At 38.8% G+C, this 22,756-nt stretch overlaps 1 protein-coding gene across 1 annotated transcript in view; it reads right to left on the reverse strand.

Annotated features, from left to right (window-relative positions):
• Khdrbs2 (KH RNA binding domain containing, signal transduction associated 2) overlaps positions 1-22,756 on the reverse strand; it is a 518,703-nt gene that overhangs the window by 18,534 nt on the left and 477,413 nt on the right. The window contains exons 8-9 of the mRNA XM_037200029.1: positions 14,070-14,128; positions 170-341 (exon numbers count right to left, since the gene is read on the reverse strand). Of these exons, the coding sequence (XP_037055924.1) occupies positions 244-341; positions 14,070-14,128 (157 nt within the window). The 3' untranslated portion in view covers positions 170-243. The remainder of the gene's footprint in view (positions 1-169; positions 342-14,069; positions 14,129-22,756) is intronic.

Consider the following 22,756-nt stretch of genomic DNA (forward strand, 5'->3'; position numbering starts at 1 on the left):
AAGGTTTATAAACTATGCTTGCCAATGATTTTTTTCAGTCTGTTTTGTAAAATAATACTAGTTTCAATGTCACGTCAACAGTATTGAGGGAAATACAAGAAATAAGTGGGGATAATTATGAGCATTTATCCCTAGAATAGAAAAAACAAACAAACAAAAGGACTATTACTTGTCTTGTTGCTGTTTATGTGGAGACCAGAGGCTATGAACTGTCTCTGAGGAGGTCACAGGTGAAGAGGACCTTCAATATCTACCATAGGGGTGTTCCCTGTATCCCCCTCTGGCTGACCTTGGTGGTGGTGCCTTCAGGCTGGAACGAGTTGTGGCCCATTCTTCTGGTACTATGAGTAAGAGAAAGATAGTGACATTCATGTGATTTCACAATTACAGTTAACATCATTCAAGAAACAATGGTTAACTAACACAAAAATAATAAAATGATCTCAACAGTGCAAGCTAAAAACCTTTTACTGTTTCAGAAAGTGAGACTATACCAAGGATATGTACATGCCCATGACATGATAGCCATTTAAATTAAACCTCCCTGGTGTTTTCCAAAGAAGAGAACATTTTAGTACTAAGATAAACTAACATTTGTTATGAGTTATATTTCAATGCTATAACATTGCAAGAAGGGCATAAATGTAATCTGGTCATTTAGTCTTTCAATACAAACTTCTAAAACAAAGTGCATATAATAAATCAGTAGTTCTTAGCCCCTGATTATCTTGAGAATCAAGTAAGACTCAAAGCAAAACAAAAAGAATGCCTATTCTTTGTCCCATGGACCAATTAATTGAAACACTATGTAATGCAGGATCTCTGTGTTGTATCTTTTCAGTGCCTCTCATTTGGTCCAGAGTTGAGATCTATGATAAGCTTCACTACACAAAGTGGGAGATGAGCAGGGCCCAGGACAGAGAAAGTTGAAGTAGGTGAGTAGGTACAGAAAGATTTCTCATATCCCCTCTTCCATAAGCCACTCAGAAAATAAAATGGCTCTTAAGAGACTAGGAAGAGTCGTCTGTGACATGGAACTTAGACTACCACTCCAGAACAAAAGCAAATATCAAAAGCCAGCCAAGCATGTGAGAGCTGTGGGAAATGGAGACTGTATTGGCTGTTTTCCCGAAAATGACCCGCTTCTTCCTCCCCTTTGTTTGTGGGTGGATTTATTTCAACAATCTATGTGATTATAGAAACTAGCATATCTAGGTCTTTCACTTATAATTTACTCCTTCAGAGTCAGACAGCAGACACTGGAGAAGGCAAGTACCAGGAAGAAAGACACACTTGTAAAACCAGACCAGCAGAATCAATGAAACTATCAGCTGGAGAAACCTCACTGAGGGCAACTGATGCAGGTCCTCTGGCCTGTGATGCATCTTGCAATTAGCTTTTAAAAGCTTCTAAATAGGGATAAGAACATTTTAGTTTTCAGTATAAGATAATGACCTCAATTTTATATAAAAAAATCAAACATATATCAATATTTGAAAAAGACTGCATTTAAACAGATGTTTCAGAGATGATCATGGAAACATCATTATGAAAAATGATAGTCAAGACTGAAATATTCTGTGTTCACTATTTAAGACTGCGCTGGTTTGAATGAGATGATCCCCATAGTTTCGGGCACTTAAATCCTTGATCACCAGGTGGTGGTGCTCTATGTGAAGGCTTAGATGTGGCTTTGTTGGAGAAGAGAAGTCACTGAAAGTGGCTTTGAGAATTTGAAGACTTTGTACTGCATTATCCTTAAACATTGCATTCCATTTCTCTCTCTCTCTCTTTCTCTCTCTCTCTCTCTCTCTCTCTCTCTCTCTCTCTCTCTCTCTCTCTCTCACACACACACACACACACACACACACAAGTATTCATGTGTGTGAATGAACACAATGCTTTTGTCTCCTTGCTCTAAGCTGGGAAAATGAATAATACTGTTAGCTCACAATAACTGAAACTATGAAGTTGGGCAAGCAGCAAAAAATGAATTCTTATTTAGCAAATGCAAGTGTTAGACTTTCCAAGATTCTTTGCCATTAACAGATGAAACCAAGGGTTTATGTCTCTTAATTGGGACCTTTCTTCCGTTTTCTACATTAAACCCAACCATAACAATGAATCAGGGTTTAGAGAATTGTAATTTCTTTTTGTGTCCAGATTCCTTCCTCTGTGTCTTTCCCACCATGCCCATGTTTGATGCAGTTACCATGACATTCGCCACATTGTGCAATCAGTAGCAGTACATGCATGTGCAGTACTTTGGCTTCTTAAGAGTTCCAGCTCAGTAAGTGTTTCCCATTGTCACAACTGAATATGTTTTCAAAGATTTTGTTGTTAGTGTCTCACCCCTCATCTATAATATTTGTGATCTATGATAGTTTCATTAAAATAAACGTGATTTTAAGAACTCCAAGGCCATCCTAACCTGAGTCAACTATGGAACCTTGGGGGGGGGCAAGAACAGAAACTAGAGAGTGAGAGGAAGCATCACAAGGTTGATTATGCTGGAGGTTTTGAGAAAGATAAAGGTATAAAACTTAGAAATCCATTTGGAGTTTAGCTGCTCTTTTAGGAGTCCATTTACTACACACTAAGATTTCAAAAATATTTTCAAATTAAGTACAAGGTTTGGATTCATAGTCAATTATTTTTAGTCCCATCATGCTGTTGCAAAGTCACTTAAAAATATCCTCACAGTGAAGCTTTAAACTGTCTGTCTTTTTGTAAATAACAGAGTAAACATGGTGCTCTAAGTATCTAGGGGATTGTTCTATGAGAAACATTGGCTGGACTATAAAATAAATGAATAAAAAATTACTTCTCAGAGAGGGTGCTAAGTATCTCTCTGCCACATTGAAATGACTAGACTACCACAGGATTTATAAAACATGAACTGAGTTCATATTTATTTATGAATAACAGTATCATCAGCCTTTCCCTTTATGATGCATGTCATTAGCCTATGTTCTGATTATGAGCACAGTCAAGGACAAACGCAGAGAAAAATGTGTGTCAGACTTCAAAGATTATAGCACATTTATAACCAGTCTTTTAGGAAAACCTTCAGAAAAGTGGGGAGGAGGGAACCACAAACTTTCAGCCTTTACCTGAACTTAGATCGACATCTAACATGTAGTCATCTAGATGAGGAGGCTGTTCTGAGCAAATCTACAAATTCACTGGGAACTCAGGTGGAATGGAACCTATCCCAGATCATTCCTTCTCTGAAGACTTTCCTACATTAATTATATTTTATCATCTTGCCTTAATTCTAAAGTGGTTCTTGAGACCTATAAGGAAAGGGACTTTGAATAGTGGCAGTCCCATAGTAGAACAGCATAAATGGAAAGTGCATAGAAATCAATGGTGCTACTGAACAGGGAGGAATTTTTTTTTTTCGTTTTCCAGACAGGATTTCTCTTTGTAGTTTTGATGCCTGTCTTGAATCTTGCTCTGTAGACTAGACTGGCCTCAAATTCATGGAGATCCACCTGGCTCTGCCTCCCTAGTGCTGGGATTAAAGGTGTGTACCACCACCGCCTGGCCCAAGGGAGGCATTTTTAAGCCAATTGTGCAAAAGAAATCAAGCAGAGGCATTGCTAACAATTTGATTTTTGTGTGTATATATGTGATATTTCTTTTTTCAAGTTACTCATTTTATCTTTGTGAGTGAGTAACATATTACCTCAGAAGTCAAGCTTCTCAGAATGCCTGGAGTTCATATAAATAACACAAGAAGTCAGTGTCCTTGAGAAACATTTTACTTAGGTTGGAGTGTAAATCATCCAGGTTATTCTTCGTTTGTAACAAATGTTACTCAGATGACCCACACTTTCCCTGTCTCAAATGCTCTGCTCAGCAGGTTCAGGCCGACAAAGCCTCATGTAGATCATAACCTACTCTCTGCAATGAAACTAGATACTTTTGGGAACATTCATGGTGGGAAAGAAAATTCTAGACAATTTTTAAAGTTGCAAACCTGGGCTTTTGTTCCGGGTACTTTAAACATTTAGGTTTTGGGTGTGCACAAAGCACAGGAATGAGTGACCAGTTCAAGAAAGACTGGTGTTATTAAAGTACATAGGAAAGTAAAGTTTTAATATTTGGGATCCAGGAAGTACATTTAAAACATCACATCCAGCATACATTAATTCTGAACCAGTTAAAAAAAATATGTCATAAAGATTTTTTATCATGATGGCTCAGATAATGTGTTCGTGCTTTGGTAATTCTAGATACAGTTTTGCATTTCAGAAACTCACATAAGAATCTCAGAGGGAAAAAAACAGGTTTTAAACCCACAGTAAAAAATGGCTGCACATGCTGTTCACTTGTGTCATACCGCAGATCTGTATTCAAAGCTCATAAGTAAGGGTTGTAGTTTGGACATGAAGTGTCCTCCTAAAGTCACACTGTTATAGGTGTGTTTGCAAGCTAATGATCTTCTGAGAGTTGATTGGCTCATAAGGGCTTTATCTTCATCACCAGATCAATCCATGAATATAGACAGAGCTGAATGCACTCTGGGAAGTAAGTCAGAGAGGGTACACCCTGGAAAGACAAATCCTTCCTTTGGCTTCTTCCAGTCTTTCTCTTTGCCTCCATTCCTTCTACCGTGATTGTCAACATAAGTCCAAATGTACCTTTAACTGCTTCTTCTTAGGTTTTCATGTTGATGAAGATACTAACCTAGCTGGGAACCCAAACTGACTGCCCTTGTCAAAATCTGCTTAGGGAACCAGGAATGCGGCTCACAAGAATCACATGGCTGTTCTGGCTCTGAGTCACTTCATAGAAAAGTGCCTTTCAAATATATACTTACTGGCTGTTTTCAAACTGTTCTAGAGGATAGGATAAGCTTAGAAGTTTTTCTGGTTTTGTAACTCATTATGATGCCAATTTCTTATAGTATAGATCACCAGCAAGCTTCACAATTTTCCTATGAGATAAGGATTACTATTGTCTACCTTTAATCTTTGAATAGTATAGATCAGTGGGTTTAGATGAGAGAAGAAACAGCTTTCTACTTTTGTTATTTTACTTTGGTATGGTGTAATGTTTTTAAGGAAGGATCTTATCTTGTAGTTCAGATTTGCCTGAAATTGCTACATAGCTCAAAATGCCAGTGACAATGAGTCTATTGTGACTCACCCCTGTACAGCAGAGGACCACAATATTTTAATTAAACATCTTCTTATTGTAGAGTTCAGATCTCATCTCAATAAAAGAGGAGACAAAGAAGCCAGCTGAAGAAAGAATTAGGACTATGGAAGGTAGAAAACAAAATGGTGAGTGACAACTGAATGCAATTTAGAAACTTGTCTCACTTGAATCTAAACTGTACTTTATTGTCCGTCTAGAATTCATCCACAGACTTGGAAAGTACAAGAGGACTGTATGAGAAATAACACATGGGAGAATCAATTGGTAATATCGAGTACTAAATTACAATTCCTTCCTTTTAGTTCAGTGAAGAAGGTGGGCATGATTACATTGCTTCATTGATAAGAAGCTCAACTTCTATCTATCGGCTTCCTTTACATCTCTTTTCTATTATTATATAGTGTTTGGTCCCAGAAAGACACTCAGCATGGCCATTAGTAAACAAAGAAAGAAAGAAACAAAAACCAGGCTTTAAGCTCCAGGATCATGGAGACTGTGCTCCCATGTTCCTCTGTTGATTGCTTTGGAGATACAAGTGCCCATCTTGCACCCTATTCTTAATCATCCACAGAATAGTACTATCTCATTGTGTACCCCCAAACTAGCTCGTGGTGTCCAACAAGCTTTTAAATCATCCTTAACACATGTCCTTGTCTCAAAAGATTTTTGACATAGCTGATCAAAAGTGAAAACTAGTCTTTTTTTTCTAAGCTTACCAGTGTAATTGAATTTACAATCTCTAACATAGGCAGATTCAGCAGATGCAGGTTCCCAGGTTGCCTTAAACTATTCAATTGAGAGTAGACAGTTCAAAACAAAACTGAAATCTTAAATATACGTAATGTAAAAAATACCAACTAGGTAATGAAGTAGTGAAGCTGTGGTGTGGTGTGTGTGTGTGTGTGTGTGTGTGTGTGTGTGTGTGTGTGTGTGTGCATTCATTTCTGGGTACGCAACCTATGGAGAGCTGAGATCAGCCTTTATGTGTTAGCCTTTGTCTTTCTGTTTGTTTGAGGTAGGTTCTCTTCAGTAAACCAGGCAGTTAGTCTCTGGAGAGTCTCCTGAGGCTGCTTCCCACACTCCTGGAGAAGAGACACTGGGATTATAGGCAACAGTGTGACTGCTACAGTGTCCAGCTTTCACTTGAGTTCTGAGGATCCCAACTCAGGTTGACAGGCTGGTGTGCCAGGACATTAACTCACTGAGCCACGTTCCCGCCCCCCTGCAATTGTTCAAGTTATGCTGCCTCTAGGAAAGATGATATCCATGTATTATCAGAACTCACTGTATTAGATGTCATTTAATTGCAATCTCTGAAATAATATAAGGGAAAATTAGTTTATTCTTAAATTACAAAGGAATTTTTTTTGGGGGGGTTGGTTTCAAGGCAGGGTTTCCCTGTGTAGCTTTGGTACCTGTCCTGGATCTCGCTCTGTATATGAGGCTGGCCTTGAACTCACAGAGATCTGCCTGGCTTTGCCTCCCAAGTGCTGGGATTAAAGGCATGTGCCACTGCCACCCATCTACAAAGGAATTTTTAAGATACTTTTTGAACACAATTCCCGTAGGTTGTCTTTCAGTTAAAAAAAAATAAAGTTCAAAATTTTACATTAAGATGAAATAACTCTGTGTTGTTGTGGAATATTGCTTTAACTAGGTAACGATGTGTTACATTTGTTAATGTTGTGGAATATTACTCTAACCATGTAAAGATGTGTTGCTTTGCCTGCCTAAGGCACTGAATGGCCAAGAGCTGGCAGTAGAGGGATAGGCAGGGCCGATTGGCAGAGAGAAGTAGGAGGAGGAATCTCGGCTCAAGAGAGAACAGAGAACTAGGGAGAAAAAGAGGGAGAAGTGGGGGGGGGGGCGGCGGCAGGGAGCCACCAGTCAGCCAGACACAGAAGAAACAGGAAAAGTAGGACATACAGAATGCAAGAAAGGTAAAAACGCCCTGAGGTAAAAGGTACATGAAGAGAAACAGGTTAAATTAAATTATAAGAGCTGGTGGGACAAGCATAAGCTAAAAACAGGCATTCATAACTAATAATAAGTCTCCGTGTCGTGATTTGGGAGCTGGTTGGCAGCCCAGAGAAAGCCTGCTGCACTGTGTGATATTATTCTCAGGAATACAAAAAAAAAATTTCAATATTAAATTCTAGGACAAACAAACTGTTTGCATGTATTTTATTTCCAATGGCTTTTATATTCATGGCAATTTTAGAAAACTCATCTTTTGTAAAATCAATTTCTCAAATGTGTATCTCTATTTACTGTTAAATACAGCAGGCTTTTTGTTCTTCAATCCCAGGGCTGGCATGAATGCCAGTTGGCTTCATTTTCTTTAGCTGTTTTCACAGATTAATCAATGCAGGCTTATTTTCACACTGGGATAATAATCATCAAGCTCCTCAATGAAAAATGAGGATGTTCGTGTTCTGCAATCTACTTGAAGTGCCGCACTCCGGTGCCCTGGATTGAAATACAGCCCCCAATTTCTTTTTGCTTCCATTCATTTCAAGATAGTGTATTAATATTATCCTCCTTGGTTCCACACAGCTGTCACTTAAAATGCCACTAACGAATGGATGCATAATTAGCTCTCTGGTTCATACATTAAATACATTTTAATAAACAGCTCTTTTCTCTGAGAAGATAATATTGCTGTCCATTCATAGCTGTCAATCTCAGAGAGAATGAAGAGGGTGTTTCTCATGTGAAGTCTTGCTTGGGTAAGCTGGTGCTTGGCCTGTAATTAAAATACTTCCCCATTGAATTATGAGCTATTCATACATATCCAAAATAATTTTAGTAATTCTGATTTAATTAGAAAATATTTTAGATGTGCAGAAACTGATTTTAAATTCTTACCAATCAAATATTCATTCTCTAAAAATAAATACATTCTAAAAATGTAATAAATATTAGTTTAATAAAAACAGATCTGATAACATACTAAATATTAAATGATCTTTATAATCAATACATTTAAATATTTAGTTATATTTAAATTTAGTATTATAGTGTTGCAAGGAAAGCATTTAATATTTAATGTCACCTCCAAATATATAATTTATATTTTTTACTTCAACAATGAAACATGAACCCCAGTGAGACAAAAATTCTTTTCATCTCATGATACACAAAATAAACTGTATAAAATAGAGGCCCAGACTTGGAGTCCCAGATACTTGGGAGTTTAACTGCAGAGAAGCACTTGAATCCACAGTTTGAAACTAACCTGGGCAATGTAACAAAATGTTGCATTCTTAAAATTATGGAGTAAATCAGTAAATATTCAGTAACCACATGCGTGCACACACACACACACACACACACACACACACACACACACACACACATACACACGAAAATGTGTTGTTTGTCTTTCTGAGTTTAGCTTATTTCACTTCATATAAAGATCTTCAGTTCTACCTATTCCCTGCAAATGTTATGATTTCATTTTCCTATCCAGCTCAATATTTTACTGTGTATATTTGCCATGTTCTACTTTTTCTGTTGATGTTCTTAGTTGTAGTGAATCTGGTAGCAAAATAACATCAATGTCCAAGTGTTTCTATGATAGGACTTGGAGTCCTCTGGATATGTACTTCAGGGTGATATAAACTGAGCTATTCTATTTGCAGTTTTCTGAGAATCCTCTTCATTATTTTAATAGTGGCTAAATGAATTTATGTTACCACCAGCAGCAAATAAGGGATCTTCTTACCCCACATCCTCACTAGCATCTGTTGTCATATTTTTTCCTTGATGTTATCCCCTCTGACAGGGGTGGGAGGGGATTTTAAAGTATTTTCAATTTTCATCTCTCTGATGGCTCAATACATTGATTACATTTTTCTTGTGTTTGTTGTTATTTCTATTTTTTTCTTCTGAGAACTATCTATTCATTTTGTTGGTTCATTCCCTGATTGAAGTTTTTTTCTCTTAGGACTGAATTTTTTTCATCCCTTCACAAGCCATCCTGCTGCACATCACCAAATGCAGCACTGATTCCACTGCATATGATTCCTTAAGGAGAGATGGCAGCTATTTTCCTCACACTGACATACCAAATGTAGAAAATGACGACTACAATGAAAATCTCAAGACGTTTCATGAATAATAATATGCCTCCTCATTAGAAAAGAAGGTCCAGGAGATTTTCGTCTGTAGTATTCCCACCACTGAGAGCATCACTTACATTTCATAGCCACTTAACAAGCATTTTTAAATAAATAGTGTTCTCCAACTTTGTACAGATCTATACCAATTCAGAACACTTGGTATCTGAATTCTGGGTTCTAAACTCATAAAGATTATAATCTTGTGTAATATGTATACAGCCATCTATTACTGAACAGGAAACAACAGGAGCCATAGAAAAATAATATCTACTTTGTACACCATCGTAAAGCTAGCACCTACCAACGCCTATGTGCAAAAAGAAGAATACATTTATAAAAAGCTAAGTTTGTATCTTTTCTTCATCAGATGATCATTTGCTGAAATACTCTCATGTTGCTCTTACACTAGCTGAGCTTTGACAGTACCACTGCTGATGTCATCAATGATGTCATGAGGGTGGCAGTCATCCACATTGCTGTGCACATATTGTGCAGTACCCAGGATCTCCTTAATAGTTCTGGAGAGTTCTCCGGGTAAGACTAGTCAGTCCCACATCTGTCAGACAATGTTGACAATCTCATTAAAGTGGTATTCCCATGGTTTCTAATGCTTTTCTGCTGCTTCCTGCTTCTTGGTGGCTCCATGAAGGCTTGCTGACCAGGATGAAGGCAGAAGGCACATACTTAGCCTGGGTCTGTTCTAAATGGTCAGTTTGACTATCAGTCTCAGACCTTTCTAACCACCAATTGCTTGGGCAAGGTCATCACTGACATTTGGGGGGGGACAGACCTGGGAGATGGACCTTGGAGGTTGTCATAGTTACTTCTCTATTGCTGTGATAAGAAACCATGGCAGAGGCAACTTACAAGAAAGTGTTTAATGTGGGTTTATGATTTCAGAGAGTTAGAGTCCATGATAGAGGAACAAAGGCATGGAGGCAGGAACAGCTGAGAACTCCATCTTGATGAGCAAATAGAAGACAGAGCTCACACTGGGACTAGCACGAGTCTTATGAAACCTCAAAACCTGCCCCCAGTGACACACTTTCTCCAACAAGGCCCTACCTCCTAACCCTTCCCAAAGAGTTCCACTAATTAGGGAACAGGTACTCAAGCATATGAGCCTATGGGAGACATTCTCATTCAAACTGCCACAGAGACCAAGGCAGATAAAGCACTGATCTTGCCTCTGTGTGGTAGTTTGAAAGAAAATGGCCTCCACAGGGAGTGGCACTCTTAGGAGGTGTGGCTTTGCTGGAATGGATGTGGCCTTGCTGGAGGAAGTGTGTCACTGCAAAGGTGGGCCTTGAGGTCTCCTATATGATCAAGCCACACCAAGTGTTTCGGTTTACTTCCTGTTGCTGTTAGATCAAGATGCCTAATTCTCCAGCAGCATGATTGCCTGCATGCTGCCGTACTCCCAGCTGCCATGCTTCCCCCCAAGATGACAATGGACTAGACCTCTGAAAATGTAAGCCAGCCCCAGTTAAATGTTTTTCCTTTATAAGAGTTGTCATGGTCATGGTGTCTCTTCACAGCAATAGAAACCATAACTAAGACAGTCTGATGCACCTCAGGTACATGACTTTGATCTCATTGGGTTAAAGATGAGGGGAATGGTGGAGGTGGCTGGTTGTTAGACGATCCTGGATTCAGGATGACCAACAAAAGCTACACCTCAGCACCCTCACTAATGAAAGCAGAAAAACTATGTTTGTATCTTATTCTTGTATCATCTTCAGTCACTAGCTGGACAAGGCACGTGGCTTGATTCCTGTACAAGGAGGTATAGGCTTGGAATTTGATAAGACAGCTATTTTCTTGTTGAACCCAAGGAACTGTGGATGCCACGGGTGTTCAGCCCTGTACCTCAACCTAGCTGGGCAGTGGTGACCTTACTAAGATTAAAAGTGTCAGATCTTATTGTATTTCCGCAATAATCACTGCTCCCATTTTTAGGGGAAAATATCAACCAGACACTTTGGGGTTTCATGTTAATTGTTCCACTGAGGAAAAGTCACTTAATGCTACAGCCTTAGTTCCTCATCTTGAAAAAGCAGGCAATGTGTGAGAATGTCCTCTAGAGGATGGTGATGCAGATCCTATCATAGGCTAGGATCCTATCTCTTGCTAGTGTGCTATGGCGTTCCTAAGTAATGACTGTTTCTAAGAATGACTCCATTCTTCTTTGTAAACTTTATTCTTTCCCTCCCCATATGACCATCTGTGCTGTCCTCCCACCTGACCATCTGTGATGTCCTCCCCACCTGACCATCTGTGCTGTCCTCCCACCTGACCATCTGTGATGTCCTCCCATATGACCATCTGTGCTGTCCTCCCACCTGACCATCTGTGATGTCCTCCCCACCTGACCATCTGTGATGTCCTCCCACCTGACCATCTGTGATGTCCTCCCACCTGACCATCTGTGCTGTCCTCCCACCTGACCATCTGTGATGTCCTCCCATATGACCATCTGTGCTGTCCTCCCACCTGACCATCTGTGCTGTCCTCCCACCTGACCATCTGTGATGTCCTCCCATATGACCATCTGTGCTGTCCTCCCCACCTGACCATCTGTGATGTCCTCCCCACCTGACCATCTGTGATGTCCTCCCACCTGACCATCTGTGATGTCCTCCCCACCTGACCATCTGTGATGTGCTCCTCCCACCTGACCATCTGTGATGTCCTCCCACCTGACCATCTGTGCTGTCCTCCCCACCTGACCATCTGTGATGTGCTCCTCCCACCTGACCATCTGTGCTGTCCTCCCTACATGACCATCTGTGATGTCCTCCCACCTGACCATCTGTGCTGTCCTCCCTCCTGACCATCTGTGCTGTCCTCCCTCCTGACCATCTGTGCTGTCCTCCCTCCTGACCATCTGTGATGTCCTCCCCACCTGACCATCTGTGCTGTCCTCCCTCCTGACCATTTGTGATGTCCTTCCCACCTGACCATCTGTGCTGTCCTCCCTCCTGACCATTTGTGATGTCCTCCCCACCTGACCATCTGTGCTGTCCTCCCTCCTGACCATCTGTGCTGTCCTCTCTCCTGACCATCTGTGCTGTCCTCCCTCCTGACCATCTGTGCTGTCCTCCCTCCTAACCATCTGTGCTGTCCTCCCCTCCTGACCATCTGTGCTGTCCTCCACACCTGACCATCTGTGCTGTCCTCCCTCCTGACCATTTGTGATGTCCTCCCACCTGACCATGTGTGCTGTCCTCCCTCCTGACCATCTGTGCTGTCCTCTCTCCTGACCATCTGTGCTGTCCTCCCTCCTGACCATCTGTGCTGTCCTCCCTCCTAACCATCTGTGCTGTCCTCCCCTCCTGACCATCTGTGCTGTCCTCCACACCTGACCATCTGTGCTGTCCTCCCTCCTGACCATTTGTGATGTCCTCCCCACCTGACCATCTGTGCTGTCCTCCCACCTGACCATCTGTGCTGTCCTCCCTCCTGACCATCTGTGCTGTCCTCCCTCCTGACCATCTGTGCTGTCCTCCCTCCTGACCATCTGTGATGTCCTCCCTCCTGACCATCTGTGCTGTCCTCCCTCCTGACCATTTGTGATGTCCTTCCCACCTGACCATCTGTGCTGTCCTCCCTCCTGACCATTTGTGATGTCCTTCCCACCTGACCATGTGTGCTGTCCTCCCTCCTGACCATCTGTGCTGTCCTCTCTCCTGACCATCTGTGCTGTCCTCCCTCCTGACCATCTGTGCTGTCCTCCCTCCTAACCATCTGTGCTGTCCTCCCCTCCTGACCATCTGTGCTGTCCTCCCCACCTGACCATCTGTGCTGTCCTCCCTCCTGACCATTTGTGATGTCCTCCCCACCTGACCATCTGTGCTGTCCTCCCTCCTGACCATCTGTGCTGTCCTCCCCTCCTGACCATCTGTGCTGTCCTTCCTTGACCTGGTCTTCTGCACCTTCCTCTCCCCTTTCCCACAACATTTGTTCTTTCTTCCTCCACACTGACATAGCACTACACTCTCATGACATGGAGCTCCAAACACCTAGATTACTTCATTGTCTTTTTTATTCTCCATCAGAGGAAGAGGGGGCCTTTGTATAAATTTAATGAAAATCCAAGAATATAAATGTCTAAATGTCATTTTCAAGGCCAACCTGTTAACTGAATGTTTTATAGAACCAGACCCATCAAAATGTTGTATTGTGTAAATAGATCACAGGCACAGCAAATGTTTAAATAGAATTATGGTTAATTTATAGTGATTTTTTTGATTCATTAAGGCACTTTGAAATCAACTTTATGGACTAATATTTTTTATCAAATTTTAATGCTCACAAGATTAATGTTATTTGGAATTATGAGAAACATATGATAGAGAAATAATTTGAAGATTATTATCTAATAAAAATTATCTGTACTTATAAGTCTAAAAATATTTTAAATGTAGATTTCACTGATATCTGTGTGACAAAAGGAAAGACACGATGTTGAGGTTACATCAAAGACTGGAGTAATGGGCATGCTGAAACTAGGCAGCACTACTACTGACGGCTCACCAACTCTGCAGAAATGATCTATGATTGTGATTAATTTCTTTTGAAATTTTGATCAAAATTGATCTGTTCAATTTTCTGCACTGGTTCTGTAAGTCAAATCTTACTGTGAAATTACATAAATCAATGTAGCCAGTACTTCTGTGAAAATGGGGCCGGGAGGTGGATATAGAAGTAATTTCTGACTTGTCAGTGACAGATGGTAGTTCTGATCTCATAACCATAGGAAGGAAAAGGTCTTACCGTAGCTGTCGTAGGCATCCTCATTTACTCCATGACCGTAGTCATAGTATTCAGGCACACTGCAACAGATTTAGACAGGAATCAATGATTCTGTAAGCAGAAGAATCAAAACTAGAACTTCACAAGAAATTCAAAGCCAAACGTGTGCTAAGGTAATATCCTGGTAACCTCCAGCCATAAAACACCATCCTAAAAAAAATACTCAGTGAGAAAAATAAAGGCTATTAACTAGAAGTGCTCTGATCATATCTATCACCTATCTACCTGTCTGTCTATTTATCCTATCTATCTATCTATCTATCTATCTATCTATCTATCTATCTATCTATCTATCATCTGTCTATCTATCTATCATCTGTCTATCTATCTATCATCATCATCTAACAATCATCTATCATCTACCTATCCATCTCCCTATTTAATAAATTAAATTTCCCCTCAAACACAAGTCTAAGACTTCAAAAGTTGATAAGAAGAAGGATATGGAGTCTATTTTGAAGAAAACATTGCCATACAAATTGATGATCTGATATGTGTCCTTTATTACTGGCAACATTAAAAATATACATCTTTTCTAGTCTATAGACTTGTTAAATATTTGAGCTATTTATTTCCACTCAGTATTTCCACATTGAATAGCTATGAAAGGGGCACTTGCGTTGTTTCTTTTCAAAGGATCACAGAGTCCCCCCCCCCCCCCACAATTGTTTCTTTCTTGGTTCTACAGCATCACTGCTTCCCTCTTACAGACCTCATTCCAATTAGCATCCATCTTTCGCAGTGACTAGCCCCCTCTATGTGAGCTTCCACAGCAACACTTCCTGAAGGGAAGGCTGTACTCATTCTTTCCACCCACAATCCCTTGCTTCCTTTTGATGACATCAGGCTGCTATATCTGTGGATTCACTGAAAGAATTCTTGTACAGATCCGGACATGTTCAAATATAATAAGAATTCATTGTAATTTTCCTCTAATGTCATGTGATACCATTGGCCATTTTATCCTCCTTTAAATACTCCTCTTGCTTTGAGATATTTCTAATTCATTCCTTCATTTTTCTCTACTAGTAAACTTCCCATGGCCCATCACCTACTCTCATTTATTAGAAATTTTCTCTTCTTATTCTAACTCCAAAAGCAACCTCGTCTGTGTCTGTGGTTAAACACCCACTCTCTTCTTATGGCTTCTCAATTATATCTCTACCATTGGCACCTCTCCCTTCTGCTCTCAAGTATGTGAGCCTAGTGTACATTTCTATTTGCTTGTCAAAGTGAATTTTTCCAAATTCAAAAATGAAAATGATTTTCTTCCCACCTCATACTTGTTCCTTTTACACTCTTCTGTCATTATCATTGGATACATGTTAGTGTGACTCAAATGACAATATGTGGGCTTCTCTCTTTTATCTCATGTGTAACATTTAATCCCAACAGCATGTTCTTTAATTTCTACTTGCAAATAAGTATAGAACCTGAACATGTCCCAACATTTTCACAGCTGCAGCTGGAGTGAAAGAGTTCTCCATTTCTCTCTCAAATGATTCAACATCCTGCTTATTGCTTTTTTTTTGCCCTATTTTTGTCTTTCTATTTTCTACATAGCAGTCATTGTTACAGATATGTTAAGCCGTCTTTCTCTACTCAAAGCCCTTAGATGTCTTCCCAATGTCCTTTAGAAAAAAAAAGAGAAAACGTTTATAAAAATTTGTTATTTCCGGCCCCACTCTGCCAGTTCCCCCTTCCTGACTCAATTCAAGGCACACCAATGCTACAGAATGTTCTCTGATCACGGAAGACATGCTATTGTCCCAGTGTCTTTCTATTTGTTGACCTATTATCTGAAAATTGCTTTTCCTCAGTGCTCAGCTGTCCCCATTCTTCCTGTCTTTAACTTATGTCACTCACAAGAGGTTCTCCTGATCCTTCTTCTGACTAGCACTCAGCGTGTGTCCCCTGCTGGTTCCTCTTGGCACTTGCCAATCACAGCATATTATCATGTAAACTCAAACGCACATCTGTTCATTTACTCAGCAGCTGTTTCCTACTTGTGCTTAGGCTTCCAGGTTTGAGTACTTTGTCCTCCCTTATTGACTCTCTACTACTGTCCCAGACTGATTTTCTGTAGCAGTGTTTGCCATATGATAACTTCTCAAGATTTATGGCATACAAGGTTGATTATCTATATGAGGGTAAACGGCATGTCAATGAGTGGCTGCATTCAATTTGGACATTTTAAGAATAATATGCCAAAAGTAGAAAAGCTACCATTATAATAATACTTACATTATTACTGTTACTATAGGCTCTATACACACTTACAATAACATCATATTTTGCCTTAAAAGTTGCTTGGCTTAAATTAGCTGTAATCCATTATCATCTATTTGAATATTAATTAATTAAATATCTTAGTATTACAAATTCCTTTTATTGACAACATTAGAGATTGAACCTATTAAATAAACATTCTATCAATGAGCTCCACGCATTGTGACAAGAAAGTGATTTCATACCAAATAGCAAACCAGATAAGATCTGAATATGGGTATAGGTTGAAAGAAAATACAGAAGGGGCTAAAATGATGTGTTTTGTGAATATTGTTCTTATTCTTCAAGAGTTTCTTCTAGGTATCAATAGATCAAGCATTTAAGATTTCATTAAAAGTGGTGACACAGGAAGAAAAAATTAAGTCTATGCTTTAGAAATAAAACAAGAAACAGAAAGGAATTTGGTTACATTTGTTTTCCCAGGATACAATTTATAGTGACCCAACTTTAATTTTAGTGAAAGATGCTGAAAAAAAAAGAGTGCTTAGCCCTGCCTTCACTGCTTTCAATATTCACATAAAATTCAAAATTCATAAAAACTATTTAAAATGCTGAATGATAGATTCATCTTTGCATCATAGAAGGTTAATGGCATTGATTGGTAGCTGGACATTTGTATCTTCTTTCACATACATATCTTAATAGAAATGGTGCAACCCTGGGCTGGAGCAACGACTCCACAGTTCAGAGCCAGTGTGGTCTTGCAGAAGGACATAAGTTAGGCTCTCAGCATCTAAGTCAGGTGGCTGATAACCACTTCTAACTAGAACTGCAGGTGATCTGACATTCTCTTCTGGATTCTGTGGACACCTGCATTCATCTATACATACCCCTCCAATACCTACATAAGCTAAAAATAAAAATAAACATTAAAAAATAAACAATACAAACCAATTCAGGGTCCTTATGCAGACTCAGCAAATTCCTGATAGTCATTGGGTTAATTTTCTGAGACTCACAATGTGGCAAACATGAGAAAATTATTTAATGATCAACACTTACAGGGAAAGATGCTGACATTGGTAGCAGCTTTTTGTTGAGTAAATATCTGGTTCTGTTTCCTAGAGTATACTGTATCAAGACAGTATTGCTGAACACTATCTGGTGCCATTACTATATTATATCATTGAATTGTCATCAAGATTTGTATTGATGAACACAAAGGAGAACAAGAAGCAGCCATGAGAAAGACTATGACAAAGAAAATATAATTATTGTTTTCCATGAAAAACATAATCACACCAAAAAGGAATTGTCACTTTCAGATTATAAGGGACATAATGGAGTACCATAAGAAAATGATGGCTCACTGTCATAATGAACTGTGTAGGGTCCATGTCTATGTTTACTCCGTATTATTTCCATAAAAAGGGCCATCCTTTGACAAAAAGTTCTGTAAGCAATGAATATGACCAGACACCCTGCCATCTATATGTACTTTTGTGACAAATTGAAGAAACCCAAGATGTGTGCAGATGTAATGTGGAAACCAAGGTCATTTCAAACTTAAGAACAATCTCTTTTTCTTGGATTTGTATTCCTGGACGTTCTTAGTGATGACAGAACATTGACTCTGCAAAGCCTGGGGAGTCACAGACTGTACCATGGGCAGCACCTCAGCTTCAGACTTATCATGAGAAGAAACTTTGCTCTACACGGTTGCTTATCTCACAGTTTGCTAAGAAGAATGAATATGTTTAATATTGTTTGAGGAAAAAAAAATGAAGGAATGAGGGTGAAGAACACTTTGATGAAAGAGGTTGTCTCTAGTTGGTTTATGTTAGTTCTAGAATTTAAAAGGGTTTGGAAATGTAGGCTTTATTGAGAAGAAAAGTTTTCTATATTTCAGCAAGATATAATTAATGTTGCTTTAAGACATCCTCACACTTTTCCATTGGGTTCTTCAACATTGATGATTCCCAGAACATCCCTTGCACCTCTTGACCATTCACCAGTGGGAAGGATACTATACAAATTGAAAAGCCTCCAAAAAGGGCAAATGCTACCATATTCCCTTCAGATATGCTCATGAACACATCCATTTACCAGGAGGATACATAGGAACCTTCCAGGGGAGTTGGCATGACTCCCAGAAAAGAAAATCAGAGTTGCCAGATGCACATATCAGAACTTAGTTTATTACTTTCACCTCCACTTGGCTGAATTTCATAGCTGTTATTTCCACTGAGTCTTCCCTGCCTCCTTCTGTTTTCAGGATCATAGTTTTTAGAACAGTTACTCTGTTCCTTTCTGACTCTTTTACACTGGGTCTTTTGTATGGGGAGAGGTAGAAAGCTCTGTGTGCTGATCATTTTACAAGGTATTAGACCTTGCAGAACCTCATCAAGACCTAACTGATCATGGAGATTTATACCTCTTAGAGATCCTGGATTTTAAGCTAGTTTCAGTAATTATAAGCTGCAATGTTCTACATTGTGGAGAAGGTATTTCTCTCACAGCACAAGGAAGGAAAGTCGCATTTGGTGACTCAAGGATCTAATAATAGAATAGGTCTTGTTATTGCATCTGATATGGTCAGTCCTTTCCTTCCTAAGAAACAGAGTGGCTCAATGTTTCCTAGTGCCTTATATGACTGCAGCCACATGCAGAGTGATAATACAAATTCATTGTAGTTTTTGTGAAAGTAAATTCCCTTCCAATGAATTTTCATGATACTGGCTGTGGAAATATCAGTGACTAATTCCACTTTGGGCAGCTCATGTTAGTGACAGCCTCCCACCAGCCTGAGTCCTTGAGTAGAGAGGTAGAGTAGAGTGCACCCATCATCACCTGTCAATTATGTAGGAAAACAACAAGATTTTCTCTGTGCCACCCACTCAACTGTGGGACATCTTTGCTATGGAATTTTAAAATAGTAAAAAGACAATAAAAGAAATCCCATGATGGTTAACAGGTATTTGGCAATATTTGTTGAATGGATGAATAAATGATATAATAAAAAGAAGTAAAGAAAGAGAGCATTGTATTTCAGTATCAAGGATATAGAAGCATGTTTTTCTGCAAGAGATGAGATATAGAAAAGACATCTGCTTGTGTTGACAACAATGGAACAGAAACACACACAAAAACAAATCACTCATGTCCTTTTTGATGTAAATGATTCTAGTTAAAATTTGTAACAAATGACTCTGATGAGGTTCTTGCCCCTTAAACTCCAATTATTCTCCATTTATTTTTTAAATATTTACTAATGTTGAAGTTATTTAAATATAAAAGCTACTAGCTAGATACTGTTTGAGTAAATGACAAGAAAAATTCAGATTTTGTATATGTGCCAGCTCTGAGGAAAAAATACGTCTTTTATGGCTACAACAGTAATTAAGCTCTAAATCAGCAATAATGTTCTAATTTTAATTAGCACTTCTGTAATAATAGCTGTGTTGAGAAATCTTTCTCCCTATATTTTATAAAATCTGAGATACAATAATAATCAATTGAGAACTGAGTAACCTAGTTGCATTTATGCAGAATTCACCGGTCCTCTGACTTCAACATGACAAAAGAATGGGATAAAGGAAACATAATAATACAGTAGTTTTCTGAAGTAATAAAACAAAACATTGAACACGATATTATGTTATGCTTAAGGTCACTTTAAAAATACATACATATATATAATATACAATATATAAACATATATATATATATGGAATCCAGCATAGTGTTTTTATATTTACAAATAGAAAAGTGATTGCAATAGTTATGCAAATTAGCATGTTAAAAATAATGTAATAATATGAAAATTACATGTACAGACATAGAATATTGATGCAACTACACTTGGCATTTAAGAAGTCCTTCTCAACTGTTTTCCTGCATCTACTCTGCAATCTTCATTGTTTGTATTGACAGAAATATGTGGAACAAAAATGTCAAACATAGGTGAATTTTCAGCCTAGCACCCAGCCTCAAGTTACCAGTTGGATTTTCCTTTACTTCCATGTTCATTTATAGATGCTCAATTCCCTCTGTTAAATTTCATCAGCTCTGTGAAAATCCCTGCTTACAAAGCCATAAAGATTTACTGTTCAGGTTAATGAGTACAACACACAGGGTCTATGTATCATTCAGTAGCATTTGGAATGTTAATGGATCATTACTGGCACGGAGAAAGGGGAGACTCTGTACCAAACATCTTATCATTTTTGTGTTATCCTCCTGATTCTGATGACTATTCCTAAGTGTTCTCTAATCAGAATAATCTGTTATTTCTAGTAATAAAAATGAGATTCTCCAACACAGCATTAAATTGTGTAAGCCTATACCTATTTCAAAACCTATTTGCTATTAGGGTTTAAGGTATGATTCCATGAGTCTATTCTTTGTATTTTCCCCCAGAAACAATCAGTATGTGTCCCTCCTCACTCATCTCCCTGAGTATTCTTTCATGTTCATTATCCCCAGCTGTGCAAAGTAATGACATAATGACCACAGAGTCACAATAATAGCAAAACAAAAGCCTGGCAGCTACATATAGATAAATAAATCTTGTCTATTTTGTAAAATATCATAATAAAAATCAAATAGAAGAAACTGAAAATATCCTGGTGGGAATAGCAGTGTAGCAGAAAGCCAATTAAGCAAGTATGAAATATTCTTTCCTTATGTTTCTCACTTGCTGAATACTAAAACACTAATACTGATAATACTAATAACTCAGAGTTAGTAGGCATTGCCCAGGTCAGAAGAAACAAGGGATCCATAAGAAAAATATTAGCCAAAATTCAGACAAGAGAAAGGGTGGCAACTGCTGCTGCTTCAAAGTATCCAGGGAGGTGGTACTTGGAGTAGCCATCCGTGGTCAGTCTGGAGCAAGAAACAGGGGCAGATCTTTAAGAATTTTTTCCTTGTTTGATGGTCAAGAGTCTAGACTTAATCTCAGCAGCAAGCAAAGACATCATGTGACTTAAGAAAGACAGTGATACAGATGACCAGAACTACTCTAGTTGTTTTTCTGTTTCATTGTATAGAGAACATGAGATGGGAATCTCCAACTAAAAAATTACTCAACTGTGAGGACAAAGAGTTCAGTCTCAAGGATGGCAAACAGTGAAGGCTTCATTGTCTGACTTATGTGTAGGAAATCAACATTTTTAAAAAATATCATTTTATTAGTTTAACCCACTGGCATGAGACAGAATAATTCAATGTAGAAGTTGAGAGGTGATCTTTTATGTAAATGCCATTTGGGAGCAATCATTTAATCCCTCTGTACTCCAGTGTCCACACTTTGATGGGTAATAATTTATAGCCCTCAAGTATTAAGGATATAACTTGTGATAACTCCGTTAAGTGTCTACTACAAATCAGGTGTTCAACTGCTTTCAATAACTGGTGATTCTCCCACCAATGAAGGCATAGCCACATGGCTTCACTTTTTAATATTCATAAAGGGTGACATGCCAAGGCGGATTTCATTTTGAAATATTCTGAAACATTAAAAAGCTATATATGCCTCCCTAAGTTTCACTTGATGGTAATCAGTGTTCATAGGATGAAATATAGGCTGATTATTCATGAGGTAAGTGACATATTTGTTCTGCTCATAGATTAAAGATCAAGATAGATGATCTATATAAGGCATGCAGTGTAGAATTATTATCAGCCTGGCAATGATCTCCTTGACATAAAATGGGCACTTTCAGGGTGCTGCACTGCAAGCAATAGAGAAATGCACTTCTGCAAGTCACTATTTGGGGATCTAACACTATTCAAACATTTCTACAAGTAAACTCCTATGATAGGCACGATTGCATCATTTATTCTCAATTTAGTTTATTATCTTTCGCTTGTTTTGACCCTTTATTGCGTAACTGAAGGGTGAGAAATTTATAATGAGGGCATTAATCTTCTGTTTAGTTGTGTAAAGCTATCATTAGAATGAAGCAATTATTTTCTAGAAATAAGACTATCAACTGACTGATTAATTAGGTTCTCTGGCACATGACATTGTTAAATGAACCATAACATGCCATTGGTACAAACTGATAGACATTACTGAATCCTGGTTTGGAGTGGACACAACTTAAATTGCATACACATATTTTTGTTTGAGTCATAATTCATGCGTGTCAATAGGATTTCAGTGCTGTAAACACTGGTATGATTTCTATTTATTTAAATAGAGTAGGTGTGGTATGTTGAATGTAATTGGCCCCTATAAAATCATAGGGAGTGGCACTATTAGGAAGTGTGGCTTTCTTGGAGTGGGTTTGGCCTTGTTGGAGGAAGTGTGTCACTATGGGGGTGGGCTTTGAGATTTCCTAGGCTCAGGATACCGCCCAGTGTCTCAGTTGACTTCCTGTTTTCTGCAAGATGTAGGACTTTCAGCTACTCCA

Source organism: Peromyscus leucopus, chromosome 16_21 (genome assembly GCF_004664715.2).
Source record: "Peromyscus leucopus breed LL Stock chromosome 16_21, UCI_PerLeu_2.1, whole genome shotgun sequence".
Lineage (NCBI taxonomy): Eukaryota > Metazoa > Chordata > Mammalia > Rodentia > Cricetidae > Peromyscus > Peromyscus leucopus.